This window comes from Clarias gariepinus, chromosome 17 (assembly GCF_024256425.1).
Source record: "Clarias gariepinus isolate MV-2021 ecotype Netherlands chromosome 17, CGAR_prim_01v2, whole genome shotgun sequence".
Lineage (NCBI taxonomy): Eukaryota > Metazoa > Chordata > Actinopteri > Siluriformes > Clariidae > Clarias > Clarias gariepinus.
The window spans coordinates 18,340,148-18,358,763 of NC_071116.1; the positions used below are offsets into that span (position 1 = coordinate 18,340,148).

Here is an 18,616-nt window from a genome sequence, read left to right on the forward strand (position 1 = left end):
CTAAAATTCTTGGACCATGCTGTCTGGTTTGAGTTAACAGAATGTTGGGGGAGGTTCAGGATTCTGCTCTTAGGGAAGTAGTGATGGGAATTCCGAAGCTTTTCAGTGAGTCATATCACAGGATTCAGCTCAAACATAAGAGCCGACTATTTAGAATCCCAAATGGTTCAGTGCCATTTTTATAAAGGTTTACCTTTTAAATAAAATGTAGTTTACTGTCTGAATATATGCTATATTGTGTGTGCCTGCTACATTCTACATTCTACCTCCAAACTTTCCGCAGAAGAAACTCACTGGTTATTGACAAAATTTTGTACTGCAGCGTTTCAAGTTTGAATCTGAACAGTCTGTAAGAGTGAAATATTAGGTATTTATACCCTATATTGTTAATATTGGTTCCACTTGTAACACCGGAGCATGGAGTAGGGCCCTTGGCGTGTGCTGTGGTGTCTGGCAGCAGGACGTTGGCAACGGTTCCTTTGGGTGCTGTGGGTTGTAGAGTGGGGCTTCTGTGGATTTACCTTGTTTGTTCAGTGCATCCCCTGGGTGCTTGGTCTGATTTGGCTATGTGGAGTTTGGAGGCTTGTTTGGCAGCTTTGGGTTCTTGAGATGCTGGGCCCCATGCACAGTAAGCTGTAGTACAGTTGGTGTTCTGGTGCCTTTTTGTCTCACTCACCCACTCACTCACTCATCATCGATACCGCTTTATCCTATATACAGGGTTGCGGTGGCCTAGAGCCTATCGCAGGAGCCTTAAGGCACGAGGTACACCCTGGACGGGGTGCCAATCCATTGCAGGGCACATACACATACACAGACCACATGCTCATTCACTGGGAACACCAGGAACCTGGATCCTGGAGGTGTGAGGCATCGGTGCCTTTTATCTGACTTTTATCAGATAATTGGCTATTCTGTTGGATTGAAGATGATAGGGTTGGCCTTGGGTGAAAATTAAGAATTTGCTGGTGTATCAGTAGGTGATAAGTGTTGTTCAGTTTACCTGGCAGTGGTGTTATTGTTATGGCTGATCGGTGAGCGTGAGAAAGAGCGAAAGAGCGAAAGAGACTGGTTATACAAGTAGTATGCAGTGCAGTGTGTGTTACTCCCTAGCTGTTTTTTCTGTTATGAGGTTTGGATTAAACACATTTGCATGAATGAGCAGGGTGGCACGGTGGCTTAGTGGTTAGAAATGTTGCCTTGCACCTCCAGGTTCTGGGTTCGATTCTCGCCTCAAGGCTGTGTGCATGTTCTCCCTGTGCATGGTGGGTTTCCTCTGTGTACTCCAGTTTCCTCCCACAGTCCAAAAACATGAAGATTAGGCTAATTAGTATTTCCAAATTGTCTGGAGTGCCCTGTGATGGATTGGTAGCCGGCCTCAAGTCTTCTACGATAAAGTGTTATAGACGATGAAACAAATGACCAGTCAGGGAGGCTAATAACCATAAGAATTCAACTAACATGTAACTTTGGTAATTGTAGGTTGTAAATTCCTTTACTATAAATATATTTAAAACCACTGACGTTTTTGTTTTCTAGTCTGTTTAGATTGAACCCCTCGTCGAATTAACGTCTCACTGGGAAAAACCAAACGTTTTCAAAACTGAGTCACTCCCGGCGTTCGTAATGTTGAAGAGTCGAGGAATCGACTCGTTCGCAAATGACTCATCATCATCATCATCACGGCGGGAATGTTCCTTCGTAGTGTTTCCACTGAATATGGGCGGATAAACGTGTGGAATATGAGCTCTGGAGGAAGGAAAACCTTTGGACCGTTTCCTCTGTCACGGGATAGTCAGGCCATCGTAAAGAAAATCAGCTAAAAAAAAAAAAAGACGGGCGACACTGAGCAGAGGCTGTTTCTGCGCTTTACTTTTTCTGAGAGAGTTTTGAGGAGTAGAAACGGTGAGAAAACCCTTCTCTCTGCTTTGGATCTGTTTGTGTTGACATTTTGGTGACGAATCCAGATAGCATTTTAACACCGAGCAACTTTAGAGGTGCTACCTCTTCTTGTTACGCCTTGAAAATCCGAATCAGATGTTTGCTGTCATACTTGAGATGTTTTATCTGCTGAGCTTTTCAATTCTTCCCATCTGCTGCTTGCTTTTGGAACAGGACACAAAGATTCCAGTGTGAAGTAGGAGCATGCAGGCTTATTAAACCTCTCAGCTCCTGAAAAACAACCTGGACTATTTGAGGTAAATGTCTGTCACGTGGTCTGCATCACCTTACTAATTATTATTATAAAAAAAAAAAAAAAAAAAATTGTGTGTTTTATGCATTTTTTGCTCGAGGTTTTCTTCTCTTGAGTTTTAAGAATGTTAAATATAACATGAATCACACTCTTAAATGCAACTGGTTTCTTCTTATGAAGCAGAACACGAGACAAGTTCTCTTAAAACCAAAATCTCGTTAAAATGACCTCTGTGCATTATAATGCCCACTTGGATTCCAAAGATGTTAATGGGTGAGTGAACAACGTTTAGTGCAATGTCTTAACCTTAACCAGCGCTCATGACCTTTACTCTTCTCCTCCCTCATGCACTGTCATCTTATTTTTAAGCCCAATGCACATCACGCTTCTCAGTTTACACTTTTACTCAGCACAAAGTCTGATCACAAAATGCAAATCCAATCATGCCACAGGAACGGGATCATAAATAATCACCTAAACACTGTATACTGCACACTTAAGGGGAAGCATCTATATGAGGAGGTATCAAAAAGTTTTGAGATTAGCTCTGTTTACAAGCTCAGTTTTTTGCAATATGTTCTCCATCAGACACCTTATAACCTGGCAGTAGAATTCACTATTGTTGGTCTGGTCCCTGGGGTCAAACTCTAGTGCACAATGCAGCGAATTTTGAAAAAGCTGATGAGCATGCACTTGATCGAGCTGCGGACCTACCTCACTTTTTTTAGTCGTGGAGATGATGGGCTTTTCCACTAAAAAGGCTGTTGCTTTATCAAGTTTAATCACCAGTAATGATCCTCAACATGAAGGACGGGTCATCCACGGCACGCTGACAGACCGTTTCGACAATGATGTTCAACGATGTTTTGCATGGTGATTGTTGGAGAACAATCCACAAGTTGCCAAATAGTTTCTACATTTTCAGAGTTGAGCTTGTTTAAGGTCTTCTTGATTTCTTGTCACCTTGCAATGATGTTCCTCTGCTCTTGAAGTGTGTGCCACACAAAGCACTTTGAATTATTCACTTCATCATTAAAATGTAAACTTGCAGAACCAAGTTAAATGGCAGGTTTGCCCAGTTTCACGCAGAAAAAAAACTAAACGTTTTTTTAATTTGCTGTCCATGATGAGATAGCAGACGTGGTAATGCACATGGTCAGAATAGCACCAGTTGCACAGCTTCCGATATATATATGGGATGATATCTTTTGGCACTCTGGCTTCCTGTGACTGTGTGTGTGTGTGTGTGTGTGTGTGCAGCCTTGTGCTGCCATCTGTTGGCGTGTTGAAAAACTAATCTCAAAAGTTTTTGATACCACCCTGTGTACATGGCCACAGTAGGGCTGCATGATATGGACAAAATATTGTAATGTGCTCAGATAGCCCACTAATTTAGATGTGCTTTGAAATTAACCCGGAAGTAACAAGGATAAAGACTGCCCTGAATTATTTGGAGTGATTATCTGTAGAGATACTGAAACTGTAGGTCAGGATGTCCCAAGCACAATTTATTAAATGGCTGAATTTTATAATTGGTATTGCAAAGGACAATATATATTGTGCAGCCCTATTAAAGCAGAAATTACTGTATATATTGTGCAGGCCTATATGGTCACTTACCTATATGGTCACATAAATACTTAATTGTGGGTATCTTTCTTCAATTAAAAGTTTAAATGTTGATCCGTCCTTAACACAGTAGATGCAATGGCTTGGTAACAGACTGTCTTGCTATTCGTGTTTTTTTCCCTTAGGAACGGTGTGATGGAGGAGGCAGAGGTTCAAATTGATGATGGTAAAGAGAAAATTGAGGAACCGGACACCATGTACTAGTAAGAACATTTTCTATCATCATACGCTTTGAAGAAGAAAATGATAACTGTAGAGAGTGAAGTTCTATTTCTTTTGTTCATTTGCCTTTTGCTGTTTTCTCAGCCGTCTTAGGAAATGGATAGCTCCTATTGTAATGTCTTTTGGTTTTCGGTGAGTAATTATATTCTTATAGTATCACTGTATCCTTTTAAAGTACTCTGAAGACAAACTCCATGTATCATCAATTGATGACTGTGATTGTCTTGTTTAAAATTAAACTTTTTATTTGTTTCTTTTATGTGGATGATTCTAGTGTCTTTGGCTTGGTGCTCATCTTTGTTGATATTATTCTGGTCATTGTTGACCTGTCGCTGTCAACCAAGAACCGTGAGAGTGTGGGGACTACTTTGGAGGCCATCTCACTTATCATCTCCTTCTTCTTCCTGATCGATGTGCTTCTACGGATTTATGTAGAAGGGTTAGTATGAAACAGCAAAGACGGGAAAATACATTAGCTTTATGTACTTCTTTCCACATTTGAAAATACCTCAGGAAAAGAAAAGATTGCTGATATTTTAGAAGGATACAGGAAGTGGTGTGGCAGCTATTTCCTGCCTAATTCTAGCAAATCATGCAGAAAAATAAGAACTGCTGACTCTCTGTATGCAAGAGGTTGAACAAATGTTCTTGTTGCAAATATAAATGTGAGGTTTATTCAAGGCTTGAATTAACAATGCTGTGCTTAATTCCCCCTATTCTTTATGTTTCAGATTTAAGGTGTACTTCAGTTCCAAGCTGAACATCATGGATGCCTGCATTGTGGTCATCACTCTGGTTGTCACTATGATCTATACATTTTCTGATTTCTCGGGAGCAAGCCTCATTCCCAGGTATATGTCTATTTTTTAAACAATCCTATGTTAGACCGTACTGTCTTATTTTTTATAAAGTATTTATAGTCGAGTGTTATTTTCACTCATACAAAAGAGTTTAATAAAGGTGGCAGGTCGATTTTTTTTTTCCATACCCGTCCCATATCCGTCCCATCCCCCGATCATACACCATCGGATGCCTAATTTAGGGAACGTTAAAGGAGAGTGTTTTCAACTGTGAATTCAGCCGAATCTGGATTAAGAATCTGCATGAGCGATATGAACATTTCACCGCCTCGCTGTCGACACACTTCGAACACTTATATTACATTACGCATATCGTTGTAAATCAACATGGTCATTCAACATGGTCATAGTTTCTTTCAGGAGGAGTAAACTCACAGATGACAAAGTAATATGGTCGTCGTTTACTGTATTTTCCAAAAACAACACACCCCCAAACGTTTTATTCCACTTATACCCCAGCAATTATTCAGCAATTGGAAACGCATTCCTGTTGTCACTTACATTATAGCAGCTGTAAACAGTCAATCTCTCACCAGCCTCTTGTTTTACTTTGTCCTGAAGTTCATAAGACAACAAATATTACTTTTTATACCACAAAGATTTATTTCCCATGATGAAACGGATTCCCCTCTGACTGTTGTTGAAAGTTCAGACACTGGAAACTTTTTTCACAAATACAGTATAAAATAAATGCAGAAGCAGCACAGTCGCATAGTGGTTAGCGCTGTGGCTTCGCACCTCCAGGGTCAAGGGTACGATTCCTGTTGCACATGTATGTGGGTGTAAGTGGATTGGCACCCTGTCCAGGGTGTACCTTGCCTCATGCACAATATTAATATATATTAAATATATTAATTTTTTATGTTTTCTCTGTATATGTAGCTCTGATAAATAAGAACATGTTCTTAAACCTCTTTGAGAATTACGTTAACTTTCCAAGCCACTCAAAATGAGTTTTTACTATATAAACAAAAGTATATTACAATGAGAGCATTTATATAAACTTTGCAGCAGGCCCTACTAAGAGCGCTGCTGTTATGGGAAATTGGTCACAACCTTCTACCCAATCAGATTCAGGATAGATTTATAGCACACTGTCATAGCCTTTTGTGCATGTTAACAAGTGTATGGAACTCTGCCAACTACCAACAGGATAGTGACATTTCTGAGGTCCTTGAGAATAATTATCCTGGTGCGAATCTTTCGACTGGCCTCCCAGAAGAAAGAGATAGAGAAGGTCACCAGAAGAATGGTAAGGATTTGAAGAAGCAAGGGCCTGTTTCTCATTCACTTTGATCTCTGTTTTGGTCTCTGTTCAATGTGACCTTACATTCGTATTTGTGAATGTCTCAGGTGTCTGAGAACAAAAGACGGTACCAAAAGGATGGATTTGATTTGGACCTCACATACGTCACAGGTTAAAGTTCCTTAGTTTTTTTTTTTTTTTTGGAATCTATGATTTTGTCTGACAACCTTCATAACATTTGCTTTGTGCCTTTTTAGACAGAGTCATTGCTATGTCCTTCCCCTCATCCGGGAAACAGGCCTTGTACCGGAATCCCATCAGAGTAAGTGACATGATGGAAGGGAGTTATGAAAGCAGTAAATAATAAGCTGATATTATAAATATCATTATATATAAAGAGCTATTTTTTGACACAAATAGCAGTTGTTCAATGGCATGGTTCCACAGTTTAGATAACTATCCATGTACTATTTTAGGAAGTTGTCAGATTCCTGGACACTAAACACCTGGATCACTACAAAGTTTACAACCTCTGCAGTGAGTTGGTTTTATTACTGTACAGTGCATATACAGTAAATCTAACTGATGAACAACTTTAAGCCTAATATTTGTCTTATTTCAGGTGAGAAAGGTTATGATCCAAAACTTTTCCATTATAGAGTAGAGCGTGTGATGATCGATGACCATAATGTGCCGTCATTAGAGTAAGTAATAAGTCTGGCTATTTTAAATGTCTCTTTTTGCTTTGTGGGGCTACAGTGCGAGTGTAATTGGTGTATGTGTGTGTGTTATCTGGTTCTCAGCGACATGCTAAGATACACCTCCAGTGTTAGGGAGTGGATGGCTGCAGACTCACGCAACATCATTGCTATCCATTGCAAAGGGGGAAAAGGTGACATTGCACTCACTTATTTAGTCCGTGCATGTGTACGCTGCGTTGGACGGCACCTTGTCCATGGGCACCCTGTTTAGTGCTCAAGCGCATTTGTTTAGTTTGTTTTGATGCATGGAATGGTTGTAAGAGCTCAGGTTGAGAATTCTTTTCTGTTGTGACAGGACGAACAGGGACGATGGTGTGCACGTGGCTAATCGACAGTGATCAGTTTGAAAGTGCACAGGTACTATACTTCTAAAAAAGATGTACGGAATTAGTTTTTTCAAGGTACAGAAGTGTACCTTGAACTTTCGTCTTGCCTTCGTGTTTGGCAGGACAGCCTGGACTACTTTGGTGAAAGACGAACGGATAAAAGCATGAGTTCGAAATTCCAGGGTGTCGAAACTCCGTCTCAGGTGAGTCGTGCCATGCCAGGCCCTGTGTACAAGCCAAGACTGTTTTTTTCCAGTGAGATTGGTTTAAATAGCTGCTTTTTTGTAACATTTCGTAGAGCCGGTATGTTGGATATTATGAGATCATGAAGAACAAATACAACCGGCAGCTGCCCCCACCACAAAGCTTAAAAATCAAGAGTCTGCGCATTCACTCCATCGCTGGTATTCATCAGATATTCATATTTCCCCATATGTGACTGTATGTATACAATAAGTGTTTGATTTAGTAAGTACTGATACGTAAGTACTTCTTTTCTGTTTGCTTTGCAGGGGTTGGAAGGGGCAATGGCAGCGATCTAAAAGTCCGTATCATAGTGAGGAAAGTGCAGGTGTTCCAGTGCATTTGTGCCAAACAAGAGAACTGTGCGGTAATAAAACCCCATAAAGGAATGCTTTTTAAACACGTTGCTCTGTTTGTGAAGAGTTTTGGTATTTTTTCCTATCTGTGATCCAGCAGGGTGGGAATTGTTTTGCTATTTGTGTAAAAAATAGATTTGTGAGAAATCACCATGAGATCAACATGAGATCACTTTTTTTCAGATGTTTACATTGTGACAGTTTGATCATGTAGTATTTGTGATAGAAAAGTTGTGCTTTAGCACAAATGAAAATAAGTATATTAGCTCCTAAAGACATATTATTATAATATAGTAAATATTATAATAATATGTAAGACAAATATTAGGTGGCATTGTGGCATAGTTGTTAGCACTGTGGCCTCGCACCTCCACAGTCAAAGGGTTCGATCCCCGCCTTGGGTCTGTGCATGTGGAGTTTACATGTTCTCTCCATGTTTAGTCAGTTTCCTCTGGGTACTCCGGTTTCCTCTCACAGTCCCAAAACATGGAGATTAGGTCATTTAGTGATGCCAAACTGCCCATAGTGTGTATGCGTGCATGTGTGCCCTGCGATGAGCCTCCTGTGATTTAGCGGTATAGGAGATAAATGAAAATATTGAAATGAAATGTCCATATTAGAACTTGTAAGTATAAATCCTTAAATGGTAAAAATTTTATTAGAATCTTCATTCTAACAGTAAATGTTTTTAATTGTTCAATTGTAATTTTGTAAAATGTGCAAATAATTTAACCAAAAAAAAAAGTTATGCCAGATTGGGAAGATATTTCTTCAGATAATTTCTCAATTGCTGGCATATGATACTTAGTTGCTAATTTTTAGTTGGGAAATTAGCAGAATGATTAGCCTTTAGAGATTATTTCCATATGCTGGCCTTTTAATTCTATTGTAGTAAATGCTGGACTTTTTCTTGAATCTAAGATGCTGAGACAGTTCTAAATATAAAGTTGCCAAAATATCTCTTTCTTTTTAATGTTTCTAATGAACTTATGACTAAACCTCGTGCAGATGACTCAGATAGCTGTAAAGTGTTCAGTGGGAAGCAGTAATAATAATACTTTACAAATGGTGTCATCCACTATATCTACCAAACCTTTTTGAGAAATAAATTCTTCTGTATTTTGCACTTCAGGTTGGTCATTTGCATATGATGTTCGTATATTTATATCCTAGCTGTTCCCTGATGTTGGAAACAATGCAGTGGTGATCAGTTTACACAATGGCCCAGTGGTGTGTGGTGATGTCAAAGTCATGTTTGAATCCAGTGCAGTAAGTTAGCTCTCTATTCTGATGATCTCCGATATTGCATTCTTTTATTTATGGGTTTAACCATGCTTCTCACTTTCCTCTATGTCCAGGGCATTCCAAAGGGATATGAAGACTGTCCATTCTTTTTCTGGTTCAACACCTCATTTATAGAGGACCACAGGTAGGACATTCTGAAAAAAATCTAAAAATAATTTGCCGCTGGTACTGTAGCTCTCAGTCATCATACCTGTTTAGGATGCTGTTTTTATTTCATACTTTTTAAAGTTCTGATCTCAACTTAAACAGGCTATATCTGTCGAGGGAAGAACTGGACAACCCACATAAGTCTAAGACCTGGGACATCTACAAAGAGGACTTTGGTGTTACCGTGTCATTCAGTGACCCCTGAAGAGAGCGTTAATGATGTGATCCACACTATAGTTAACCAACTAACAGCATTCCCTATATATTCCCTACTCTACCTAGAGGAATTGGCACTGAGACATACAGGATTTAGGCCAGAATATTATTTGTCCTAATTACGGGGTTTTGTTTTGTTTTGTTTTTTTAGTTAAAGGGGAAATGTATAGAAAATTATGCAATGTTTGGCAACACAGCTTTTGAAGGAAATACTGTATTCACATGTTTCCAAAATGTCACAATGTTCTTGTTACAAATGTGCGGGATCAGATTTGCCTCTCAATTTTCACAGTGTTGTGTATGTGTTGTTTTATTCAGCGCTGTTTGTTTAATAACCGTGGAAGAGGAAGAGAATAGGGAAAAGGATTTTTATATAGAAAAGAAATTCAAGTAATCGAAGAAGTAAATACTGCTTTCAGTCTCTTATTCACTTTAAAAATGGAATTACATACAGTATGTAGGGCTAAAGATAAACATGTCTTAATGTAAACAGCACAAAAGTAGGTCTTGTTAAATAGGCTGAAGGGTGAACATGAAGTGGGGTTGAACATCAACATAAGATAAGCACTACAGACAAATTCTTAAATTTTAAAATAGTAAAATGTGGATATGGTTAAAATGTTTACAGATCATAATTTATCATTTACTGTATCGAATATCCTAATAATAAACCTGGCAAACAAGAATGACAGAAAAAAACGACCATCCAGTAATAATCATCTCTTAGTGCAGATACAGGTTGGGATTGCAGGCAATTTAAAATGTTCTAATTAGGTGCTCTACCACAAAAAAACAGCCCTTTCAACCAGAACTCCTGACACTACATACTGTACGTATATGAAGTATACACTACATGTACTGTATATAATGATGTCCTTACCAGAGATCAGGTGTCCTTTTCTAGTTGATTCACTGTGTGACCAAGAGTTTGTGAAAACCTGACCAACTACAGCCATTTGCTTTTGGCCATCTGCTTTTTAAACATTCTATTCTATATGTCGTTTCCCTTTGCGGTCATAACCTCGGCTCTTCCAGAAAGGTTTTTCACTTCATTTTGGAACATGATGTGGCGATTTGCTCATTCAGGCACAAGAGTTTTACTCAGCCATTAATGTTGGGCGAGAAGGCCTGTATCCCCATCAGTTCCCATAGTTTGACCCAAAGGTGTCCAGTGGTGTGAGGTAAGGACTTTGTGCATGCCACGGAAGATTTCCACATACTGGCACTGGCAAACCATTTCTTTATGGACCTTACTTTGTGCACAGGTGCACTGTCATGTTGGAACAGGCTTGGGCCCCTTACTTTCAGTGTAGGTAAATCTTACTGCTAAAGCATACAGAGCCATCCTTTACAATTCTTCCAAAGGTTTCAGTCATATACCTGCACATGGCTATTAAAGCCACATGTCTAATTTTATGTTGGTCCACGCTTGTGCCACCTAAACAGCTCTGACCTGTCAAAAAGACATGGGTTCCATTCTATGGTTTCTGGCACCAAAATGTTAGCAGCAGATCCTGTAGAAAAGTGGCCTTTTTTTGCACAGCACAGCCCACATATAATTAACCCAAATAAGATCTAGGGAATTTGGAGGCCAAGTCAGTATCTTAAACTCTATCATGTTCCTCAAAACATTTCTGAATGATTTTTAATCAAGGCATATTAAACTGCTGAAATACACTATTGCCATTAGGGGGTCATAGGGTTTTACTTTGTTTTACTTGGTTTGCAATATTTAAAACTCCATATTAATTGTTATGGTTTTGTAATTGGATGTTAAATAAACTCAGATGGGTGTGGCATATAAAATGTTTCAATAAAAAATAAAATGTAAATATGGGGGGTGTGCAATAAGAAACTTGGAGGAGAAGAAAAAAACATGTTGGGGTGCGCACGTCTCCCCTCGTACATTTTAAATGTCTATGATGTCACATAACTTTTTATATTTTATTTTAGACATTCCTGTACATTGATAATTTATGATTAAAAATTAAGTGGGAGAGAGAGAGAAATTGGAGCACACCTATTCATACAATTTTAGATCACATATATCTGCTTTAACAAAAAATATTACAGAACTTAGATTGTGGATTGTTAAATTAATTTAATAATTTACATAAAATTTACATCAGTTAAATTCATTTTACACACATAACCCAGGTCCAAACCCAACAATTTTATGTTACAAAAGTGATTGTGCATTAAATATGCTACCCCTGCCAATGAAGGACAAGGTGAGGTTAACTGTAACGTATAAAAGAACTTTTAAGGTGCCTGTGTAACGTTCTAATCTTGGACAATATCAAAACTGTGTACACTGCAAACTCCAAAATCAATGGTTTGACATGAAATCAGTCCTAGCAAATATAGTGGAAAGAGTAATAAAACAGTGGTGTTGAGGTCAAATCATATCACTTTATATAAGATAGTATACATAAGTCTAGAAGGGTAAAATACATAAGTTTCAATACCATGACCTTTTCATCATGTGAGGTTTTAGCATTACTAGTGCATTCTAGTTTCCAATTAGGGGAATTCATTTTGTATTTTCATTTGATTGTTATACAGCACGGTCACAAACTACTTAATTTAAGATAATCAGAAATGCCATGGTATGGCATTTAAATTTGCAATGACATTTAGCTGTAATTACAAACCAGTGGCACTCAGGAATAAAATAATTAGGATACTGTAGTATACAGTAACTCAAAACAGACTGATGTTTAGATTACATATAGCACAATCATAAATTGCATATTACACGTTACAGAAACCATGAAAACTTGGCTCAGTGAAAACACTGAAATATTTTTGGCCAATATTGAAAAGTCACTAGTGATAAGTGGAACTCTTAACCTCAGCAAGTGTCTTATCTGATCAGCACAGAGTCTTTCTGACAGAATGCCCTTTTGGCTTCTTGACTTCATCAATGCGATCACAGTGTTCCAGCAGGTCATAACGGCCACTACGCAGGTAGCAGATCAGTGCACTCTTACACACATCCTGGCAGGGCTCCGAAACATGGCCTTTGTGCATAAAGTACCAAAATTGTTGAAAGATGCGATCATTTGTAAAGGATCTGACCAGACCATCCCAGTCAGCTGGGAACAAGGTAGGTACACCATAGGCCTGAGAGGCCCGGTACAGCAGTGTCCACGCTGGGTCTGGGTCAGGCTTGGGGAACCATGAGGAGTTATCTTGAAATCCGTTTGCCAAGGTGAGGTTGAGGATGAAGGTCTCATGATCCAGGACCAGATGAGTGCTGTCAGAGTAGTTACCATCAATATAATATACACGGTAACCTGCAAAACAAAAAACCCCAAGATTAAATGGTATTTGAAGGTAAATGTAATAAAAATTTAAAATATGTAAATAATGTAACTTAATGTGCTTTTTTTTTATTGTCACATGTAAATAAGACTAGTATTACATCATTAAATATTCACCACACCCACAGTTTACATTAAGGTATTACTGTACCTAGTATTAAGACAAAAAAGCAGTGCACCAAATCCAAGTGAATTTAATGCAATTAAAGCCAGTGGTACAGTATTATGACTGATTGTGATACAAACATGATTCTTGTTTCCATCAGTATCAGTAATAAATTAACTCAACTGCTAAAGTGAATCTATACCATGGAACCTTTCATCTTAAGTAATCCTTTTCCCCTTAATATAACATGTTCATTAAGACCTACAGTATATGCATGTTTATGTCATTTTTACCTGGATTCAGGTTAATGAACGTGGTTACACTTGGAGCAATGTAAGCCACACTGACTGCTCGGGTTAACGTCTCTTCATCATAAAACAACTGAAATTCGTCAAAGTGTGTGTGTCCAAAAAACTGTCCTGTTATAGTGCTCTCGTATCTAATGCAAAGAAATAAATACATCAGTTAAAGCTTAAAATAACTAATCAACATTACAATACATGTAAAACATTACATAATAACAATATAGAAATCATTGACAAGCAGCTGATATACAGATTTCAAACTGAATCACATGGTCTGCAATAATCCTTGTGACCTCAATTGCAAATAAGATAGCCACTTCTTTTCATCTAAAAGGAACTGCAATAAGGAAGTAGAGGAAAGTCCGCTTCTGAAGTCATGTGCTCACGGTAGACCAAGACATAGCACACAGAGAGATTGAGACAGACAGTCTAGGACTAACCTGTTGACTATGTGATAGTAGTTCCAGCTCCAGCTGCTCAAACAAAGTCCAGGAGGGATGTGGCCAATAATGTGCACCTAGAAAGTGGGAAAACATCCCTTATGGGTCAGTACAGAATAGAGAACAGGCAACAACATCATGTCTCATTGCATTTTGGGAAGTGTTTATCATGTTGTGTTCATCATGGCGCTAATACAGCAAGCAAGCATTCACTACTGTATCTCACTGTGCGTTTAGGTTGGATAATATACACACTACTTCAATGCCTACAGTATGTCCACAACTATTACTACTCAGAGAGTCTCTAGAGTAGCTTTCATGGCCTGAAGATCCAAAATGTCTTGGTTTCTCGAAGTCACAATACTATTCTCTATAACAAAATGACATCACTATGGCATTTTGTTAAAGACAATATGTCTTGTGAAACAAGACCAGTATTTTGCTTCCTATTCTAATGTGTTACTGTTTCTATAGTAACAACTTACAAGTAACATGGACAGTTGTCTGGGAAACACTCTGCATAATCAGATCAAAAAAGGTTTTCTGTGGGGAAATTAACTTCAACATAGGAGAAACAGAAGGGGAAAAAAGTTTGTGGTAGCTGAGACATGAATCATAAAAAACTCTAACTTATTTCATAAATATTCCATCCATTTATCTAGGAACCTCTGTAGTCCAATTAACTGTGGAAGCCAATTGTGGTGACCATTGTATTCACACACTATGTGCAATTTAAAAACGGCAATGAGTCAATTAGGAGAACCCAGAAGAAAACCCACCAAGCACGGAGAGAACATGCAAACTCCATGCACACAGGCCTGACACAGGAATTAAACCCGGGACCAGGAGGAGCAAGGCGACACTAACCACTAAGCCACCATGCTGCCTACATAAACATTATACTATAGTAAATGTAATATAAATAAGTAAAGAGTATGATGCATCATTCTTTAGCAAAAGTCTTCTGGCAAATTAAGGTGTTTTATTGTTTATAGTGCATGTTCTGGATATCAAAAAGATTTGTCACTCACAGTCAGGAAACTGGTTTGGAATGTTTATGGCAAGTCCGACAAAGACAGCAGTTCTACCTTTTCTCCCTTGTTTTCAGCCTCCTGCAGGATATGTACGAGCCACTGAAGCTGGTCCGCTGGGTCTGTGGAGTTCACCATTAGCCAGAAGTTCTCCCTTGCACAAAAGTTCATATTCAGGGACACTACCCTTAGACCTGGCTGTACCTGGGCCATGTAGAAGCCTCCTCGGCTGGAATGAAATTTCCAACATTTAATAAAGCTTAAGCTTAATAAAGTTAAAAATGACAAATGCTATTCATGTATAGCAGGACTTGAAAATATACATCTAAAAAGAATGGACAAATATGGAGTATCAGCACTAAATTCATGAACGTCATGTCAGTTTATAGAAAGACTATTTCCACCCATATTCACACATTTAAAATTTGCTGTAGAAAATGTTTTAATTAAATAATAAATTATTTCAAGTTATGGTGAAACTGTTTAATGGAATTTGGTGATTTTCCTGCACTGAATCTGGCAGTATTATGCTTACCGCAGAGTCACTAGAGCTTGAGCAGGCAGCCAGGGAGCCCATTCTTCTGCCATGGTGTTATACAGCCACTGGGACGAACGATTCCCATGAACAAACGGAGGAGGAAAGCTGTTGACTGGTGTGCTCTCATGGTTGCCCACGGCTGGGAATACGTTAACATCAGGTCCGAGGTACTTCCTGATGAGCCTGGAGATGGTGGTCAGCTCGTTTAACTGCTGTGCCCTTGTTTGGGACCACACATCGTGTGCAGGAATGTCCCCTGTCCAGTAGACCCAGTCCCAGGGTCCCGCTTTGGCTACATTCTGCAGGAGGTTTTCTATTGTGCGCAGTGGGAGGTCACACTTGCTGTAGGTACCCCAGTGGCCTGCAGCACGGTGTCTCCAGTTGGCTCTACCAGACCTATTCCTGCAACACAAAGGCTGTTTGCAGTCGGCTGCGCTACCCTCTGAGTACTCGGCATCCCAGTGAATATCAGTGAGAAAAAGCACCCTGCTTTGAGGCGAGCCAGGTTTGGGTGGTGACGGAGGGACCACTGGAGGTTTGGGGATACGGGGCAGGGTGATGTTCCAAGGAGCATATATGTCAAAATGGCCACAAGAGGGTCCGACGAGTATGGCGCAGACCTCTGATGGCCAAAGAAAAGACTCCTGGAGGGCACGGATGAAGTCATCACGGAAGAGCTCAGTGATTTCCCTGCACACATTTTCCTCTGCCAAATGCAAATGGACACAGGCTTCCCCTACTGCATGAGCCACATGCTCCATGTTTGTGTCACTCTAAAAAGAAAGCAAAGGTCAAAGTGAAGCAACAAGTTTACAGTCCCAGGAATACAACAGTGACATATGCTCGAACATGCAAGGCTGCAAGATCTTACACACCTTATACCGTACAAACTTAACCATGAGCCACAATTTTCCGCTAAAACAGTTTAACAAAGTGAGACAATGTGGTCGCAGTTTTAGGCTTTGTGCAGTCAGCACGAAACTCAGAGTGTGAATAGCTCGTCTTACTTCTTTACACTACCTCAGCAACACAGTTGTTTCAGGTTTGTTAAGCACAAAAAAAAAGACAAGGATTTGTTAAAAACAAGAAATTGAATGAATACAAGAATAGCAAATGTTTTATTTTTCTGCATAATTACATTCTTACTTACTGTATAACTATATATCTATCCATCCATCTATCCATCTGGGAACTTCTGTAGTCCAACTAGGGACCGTGGAGGCCACTGGTGATTACTACTGCATTTTAAGATTGTGGTGGGACCTTTGCTCATCATTCACATGCACACATTGACACACTACGGGGAATTTGGGAATGCCGATTAGCCTAATATGCATGTTTTTGGACTGTGCGAGACAACCCGCCAACATGCAAACTCCATGCACACAGACCCCTAGGCGGGCTTTGAACCCGGACCATAAGGCATATAATGTAAATAACAAAGTGAGAAAAAAAGCTGCACTGACATTCTCAGTTGCTGTTCTGTTTAACCGCACACTTACTCATGAGCATCATGGTCATTGTGATCATTTTTTACCACAACTCTTAAATATATTAACTGAGATCTTTCCCATACGTCTAAATGGAGATATCACTTAAAATACATCAGTATTGGTTACTGAAGCTTCTGAACTACTACAATGCGAATCACTTACATCAGTTTCACTCTTTAGCTCATGCTGGCTTTAAATGAAACGCCCCAATCAAACACAGGAAATGTTAACAGAATAAAGACCTCCTGTGTGTAAACTGTTAATGTTTGGAAATAATTTTAACCTTGCTATTAATACTCAATATATCTTGCTTAATGTAAATAGGACTGGACTTCCTTACCAAAAGAGCAATGTCCACAACGGTGAAGACAGCTTTACACACCGGGCAGCTAATGTTGTGCCAGCTGAAGTGAACCTTAAATGGGTCGAGTGTGTTCCCGGGCATGAGGTCAGCAATATCCACATCATCATCATACAGAGGAGAAGAGGAGCAGGGAGAGGCTAACAACAAAACAACTGCTGTGACCAAACACACGCTCTTCATCATCTCTATCGCACCTAGAGTAAAACCTCACTGATATTCTCAATAAACACACAATTCCAGAATCTTCCAAAGATATTTAATCCGCCAGTGAAGCGCTCACTATCTCTCAGGGCGTCTATGACTTTAAGTTTCGCATGATGGGCGAGTGCCTGACTCGCGATTTCAGACAGGAAGTTAAATAACCGCCAGATCACACTTAAAAAAAAAAAAAAGCGACAAAAAAACTTCACGCTGCAGGACAGTTTTACGCACACACTCCGAATGACTGCTGAAATAGAACGAACCCCCCCCCCACAATGTCTCTTATTTCCTGTCTCCTGTCAGCTTCTAACAATATTCGTGTCCATGGCTCTAATAATAAGCAGCGTCAGTGAGTCAGCTGACTGGTCACGTGACCACACTGTGCGCAACCCTTTAAAGACCTAGCACTCGTATGACAAAGTCTTCATGTACCGTACAGTATCCTGTCAGTCTAAGGTTTCGATTTATTTTCTACATTAAACAACAATACTAATGAAATAACACATATGGCATTAGATAATTAAGTAACAACCTAATTATCTAATGCCATATATCTAATAATTATCTCATCATTATTTAAATGCTCAATTATCTAATACCATCACCAGATAATAATAATAATAAAGTATTAATAACTAAGTAATGAGTGATCAAATATTTTCTTGTAAACAGAGCTAATCTCGAAACTTTTTAAATCCACCCTCATATGTTTGGGTGTGCCCTGTGAGGGATTGGCACCTGTCCAGGGTGTCCCTGTCTCCTTGGAGAGGCTCCAGACCCCATGGGAACCTGTATACAGGACAAAGCGGTCTAGGCAATGAGCTGTTCTGGAATAGTTATTAAAGGAACAGTATAGTCCAGTGCATTTGCAAAACCCACCAAGCACCATGATAAAATTGGCTCTCATGGAACGCAAGACCTACGTACCTCTGCTGCTGAGGAGAAGTTCATTTAGAGTTACCTGCCTCAAAAATCACTAATTTAAAGGCACCTCAGATTAAAGCTGTTATAAAGGCTTTACAGAGCATAAGTAGCAGACACATCTCAATATTAACTGGTTAAAGGAGTTTTTTTTTTTTTTTTGGTTCAATTGGATATTTTGGATTCATTTGGAATTGTTTTACAATGTAAAAATAAAAATCAAGAAAGACATTGGAATAAGGTGTTTTGCCATTAAAATATATATTAAAAACAAAACACAAGTCTGCAACAAGTTATGCATAAATAAATACAAAAATAATTATGCAAGCTCTCTGTCATTCCTATATACTTTTCTAGCACAAGGGCTGTGCTAGAAAAATGATATA

At 39.1% G+C, this 18,616-nt stretch overlaps 2 protein-coding genes across 4 annotated transcripts; one reads left to right on the forward strand and one right to left on the reverse strand.

The window, feature by feature from the left end:
* The first annotated feature begins 1,690 nt into the window (after window positions 1-1,690).
* Window positions 1,691-9,912, forward strand: tpte (transmembrane phosphatase with tensin homology). Of its 3 annotated transcripts, none has more exons than XM_053476191.1 (20): window positions 1,691-1,905; window positions 2,116-2,198; window positions 2,375-2,467; window positions 3,949-4,026; window positions 4,130-4,177; window positions 4,320-4,484; window positions 4,777-4,896; window positions 6,058-6,157; window positions 6,259-6,322; window positions 6,409-6,473; window positions 6,628-6,688; window positions 6,774-6,855; window positions 6,955-7,043; window positions 7,208-7,269; window positions 7,361-7,441; window positions 7,537-7,642; window positions 7,751-7,848; window positions 9,011-9,106; window positions 9,196-9,266; window positions 9,392-9,912. In XM_053476191.1, the coding sequence occupies exons 3-20, from the start codon at window positions 2,418-2,420 to the stop codon at window positions 9,492-9,494; spliced, it is 1,539 nt and encodes a 512-aa protein (XP_053332166.1). In that variant the 5' UTR covers window positions 1,691-1,905; window positions 2,116-2,198; window positions 2,375-2,417; the 3' UTR covers window positions 9,495-9,912. The 3 variants fall into 3 exon arrangements, with proteins under 3 accessions (XP_053332166.1, XP_053332165.1, XP_053332167.1); XM_053476190.1 differs by having other exon boundaries at window positions 2,378-2,467; XM_053476192.1 differs by lacking the exon at window positions 2,375-2,467.
* Window positions 9,913-11,596: 1,684 nt separating this feature from the next.
* smpd1 (sphingomyelin phosphodiesterase 1) lies at window positions 11,597-17,652 on the reverse strand. Its single transcript, XM_053476313.1, has 6 exons — window positions 17,085-17,652; window positions 15,249-16,024; window positions 14,771-14,942; window positions 13,683-13,759; window positions 13,231-13,376; window positions 11,597-12,804 (listed from the first exon to the last, which is right to left on the reverse strand). The coding sequence occupies exons 1-6, from the start codon at window positions 17,289-17,291 to the stop codon at window positions 12,380-12,382; spliced, it is 1,803 nt and encodes a 600-aa protein (XP_053332288.1). The 5' UTR covers window positions 17,292-17,652; the 3' UTR covers window positions 11,597-12,379.
* Window positions 17,653-18,616: the final 964 nt, after the last annotated feature.

What these genes read in the sequence shown, in the direction of transcription:
- tpte (XM_053476191.1), top strand. Translation starts at nt 2,418, where the DNA reads ATGACCTCTGTGCATTATAATGCCCACTTGGATTCCAAAGATGTTAAT. An exon ending in GAACCGGACACCATGTACTA is followed by an intron (nt 4,027 to 4,129) that starts GTAAGAACATTT and finishes CTGTTTTCTCAG; the next exon opens with CCGTCTTAGGAAATGGATAG. An exon ending in TGTACCGGAATCCCATCAGA is followed by an intron (nt 6,474 to 6,627) that starts GTAAGTGACATG and finishes GTACTATTTTAG; the next exon opens with GAAGTTGTCAGATTCCTGGA.
- smpd1 (XM_053476313.1), bottom strand. Translation starts at nt 17,291, where the DNA reads ATGATGAAGAGCGTGTGTTTGGTCACAGCAGTTGTTTTGTTGTTAGCC. An exon ending in CTGAAAACAAGGGAGAAAAG is followed by an intron (nt 13,760 to 14,770) that starts GTAGAACTGCTG and finishes CCCACTTTCTAG; the next exon opens with GTGCACATTATTGGCCACAT. An exon ending in GTTCATTAACCTGAATCCAG is followed by an intron (nt 12,805 to 13,230) that starts GTAAAAATGACA and finishes TTTGTTTTGCAG; the next exon opens with GTTACCGTGTATATTATATT.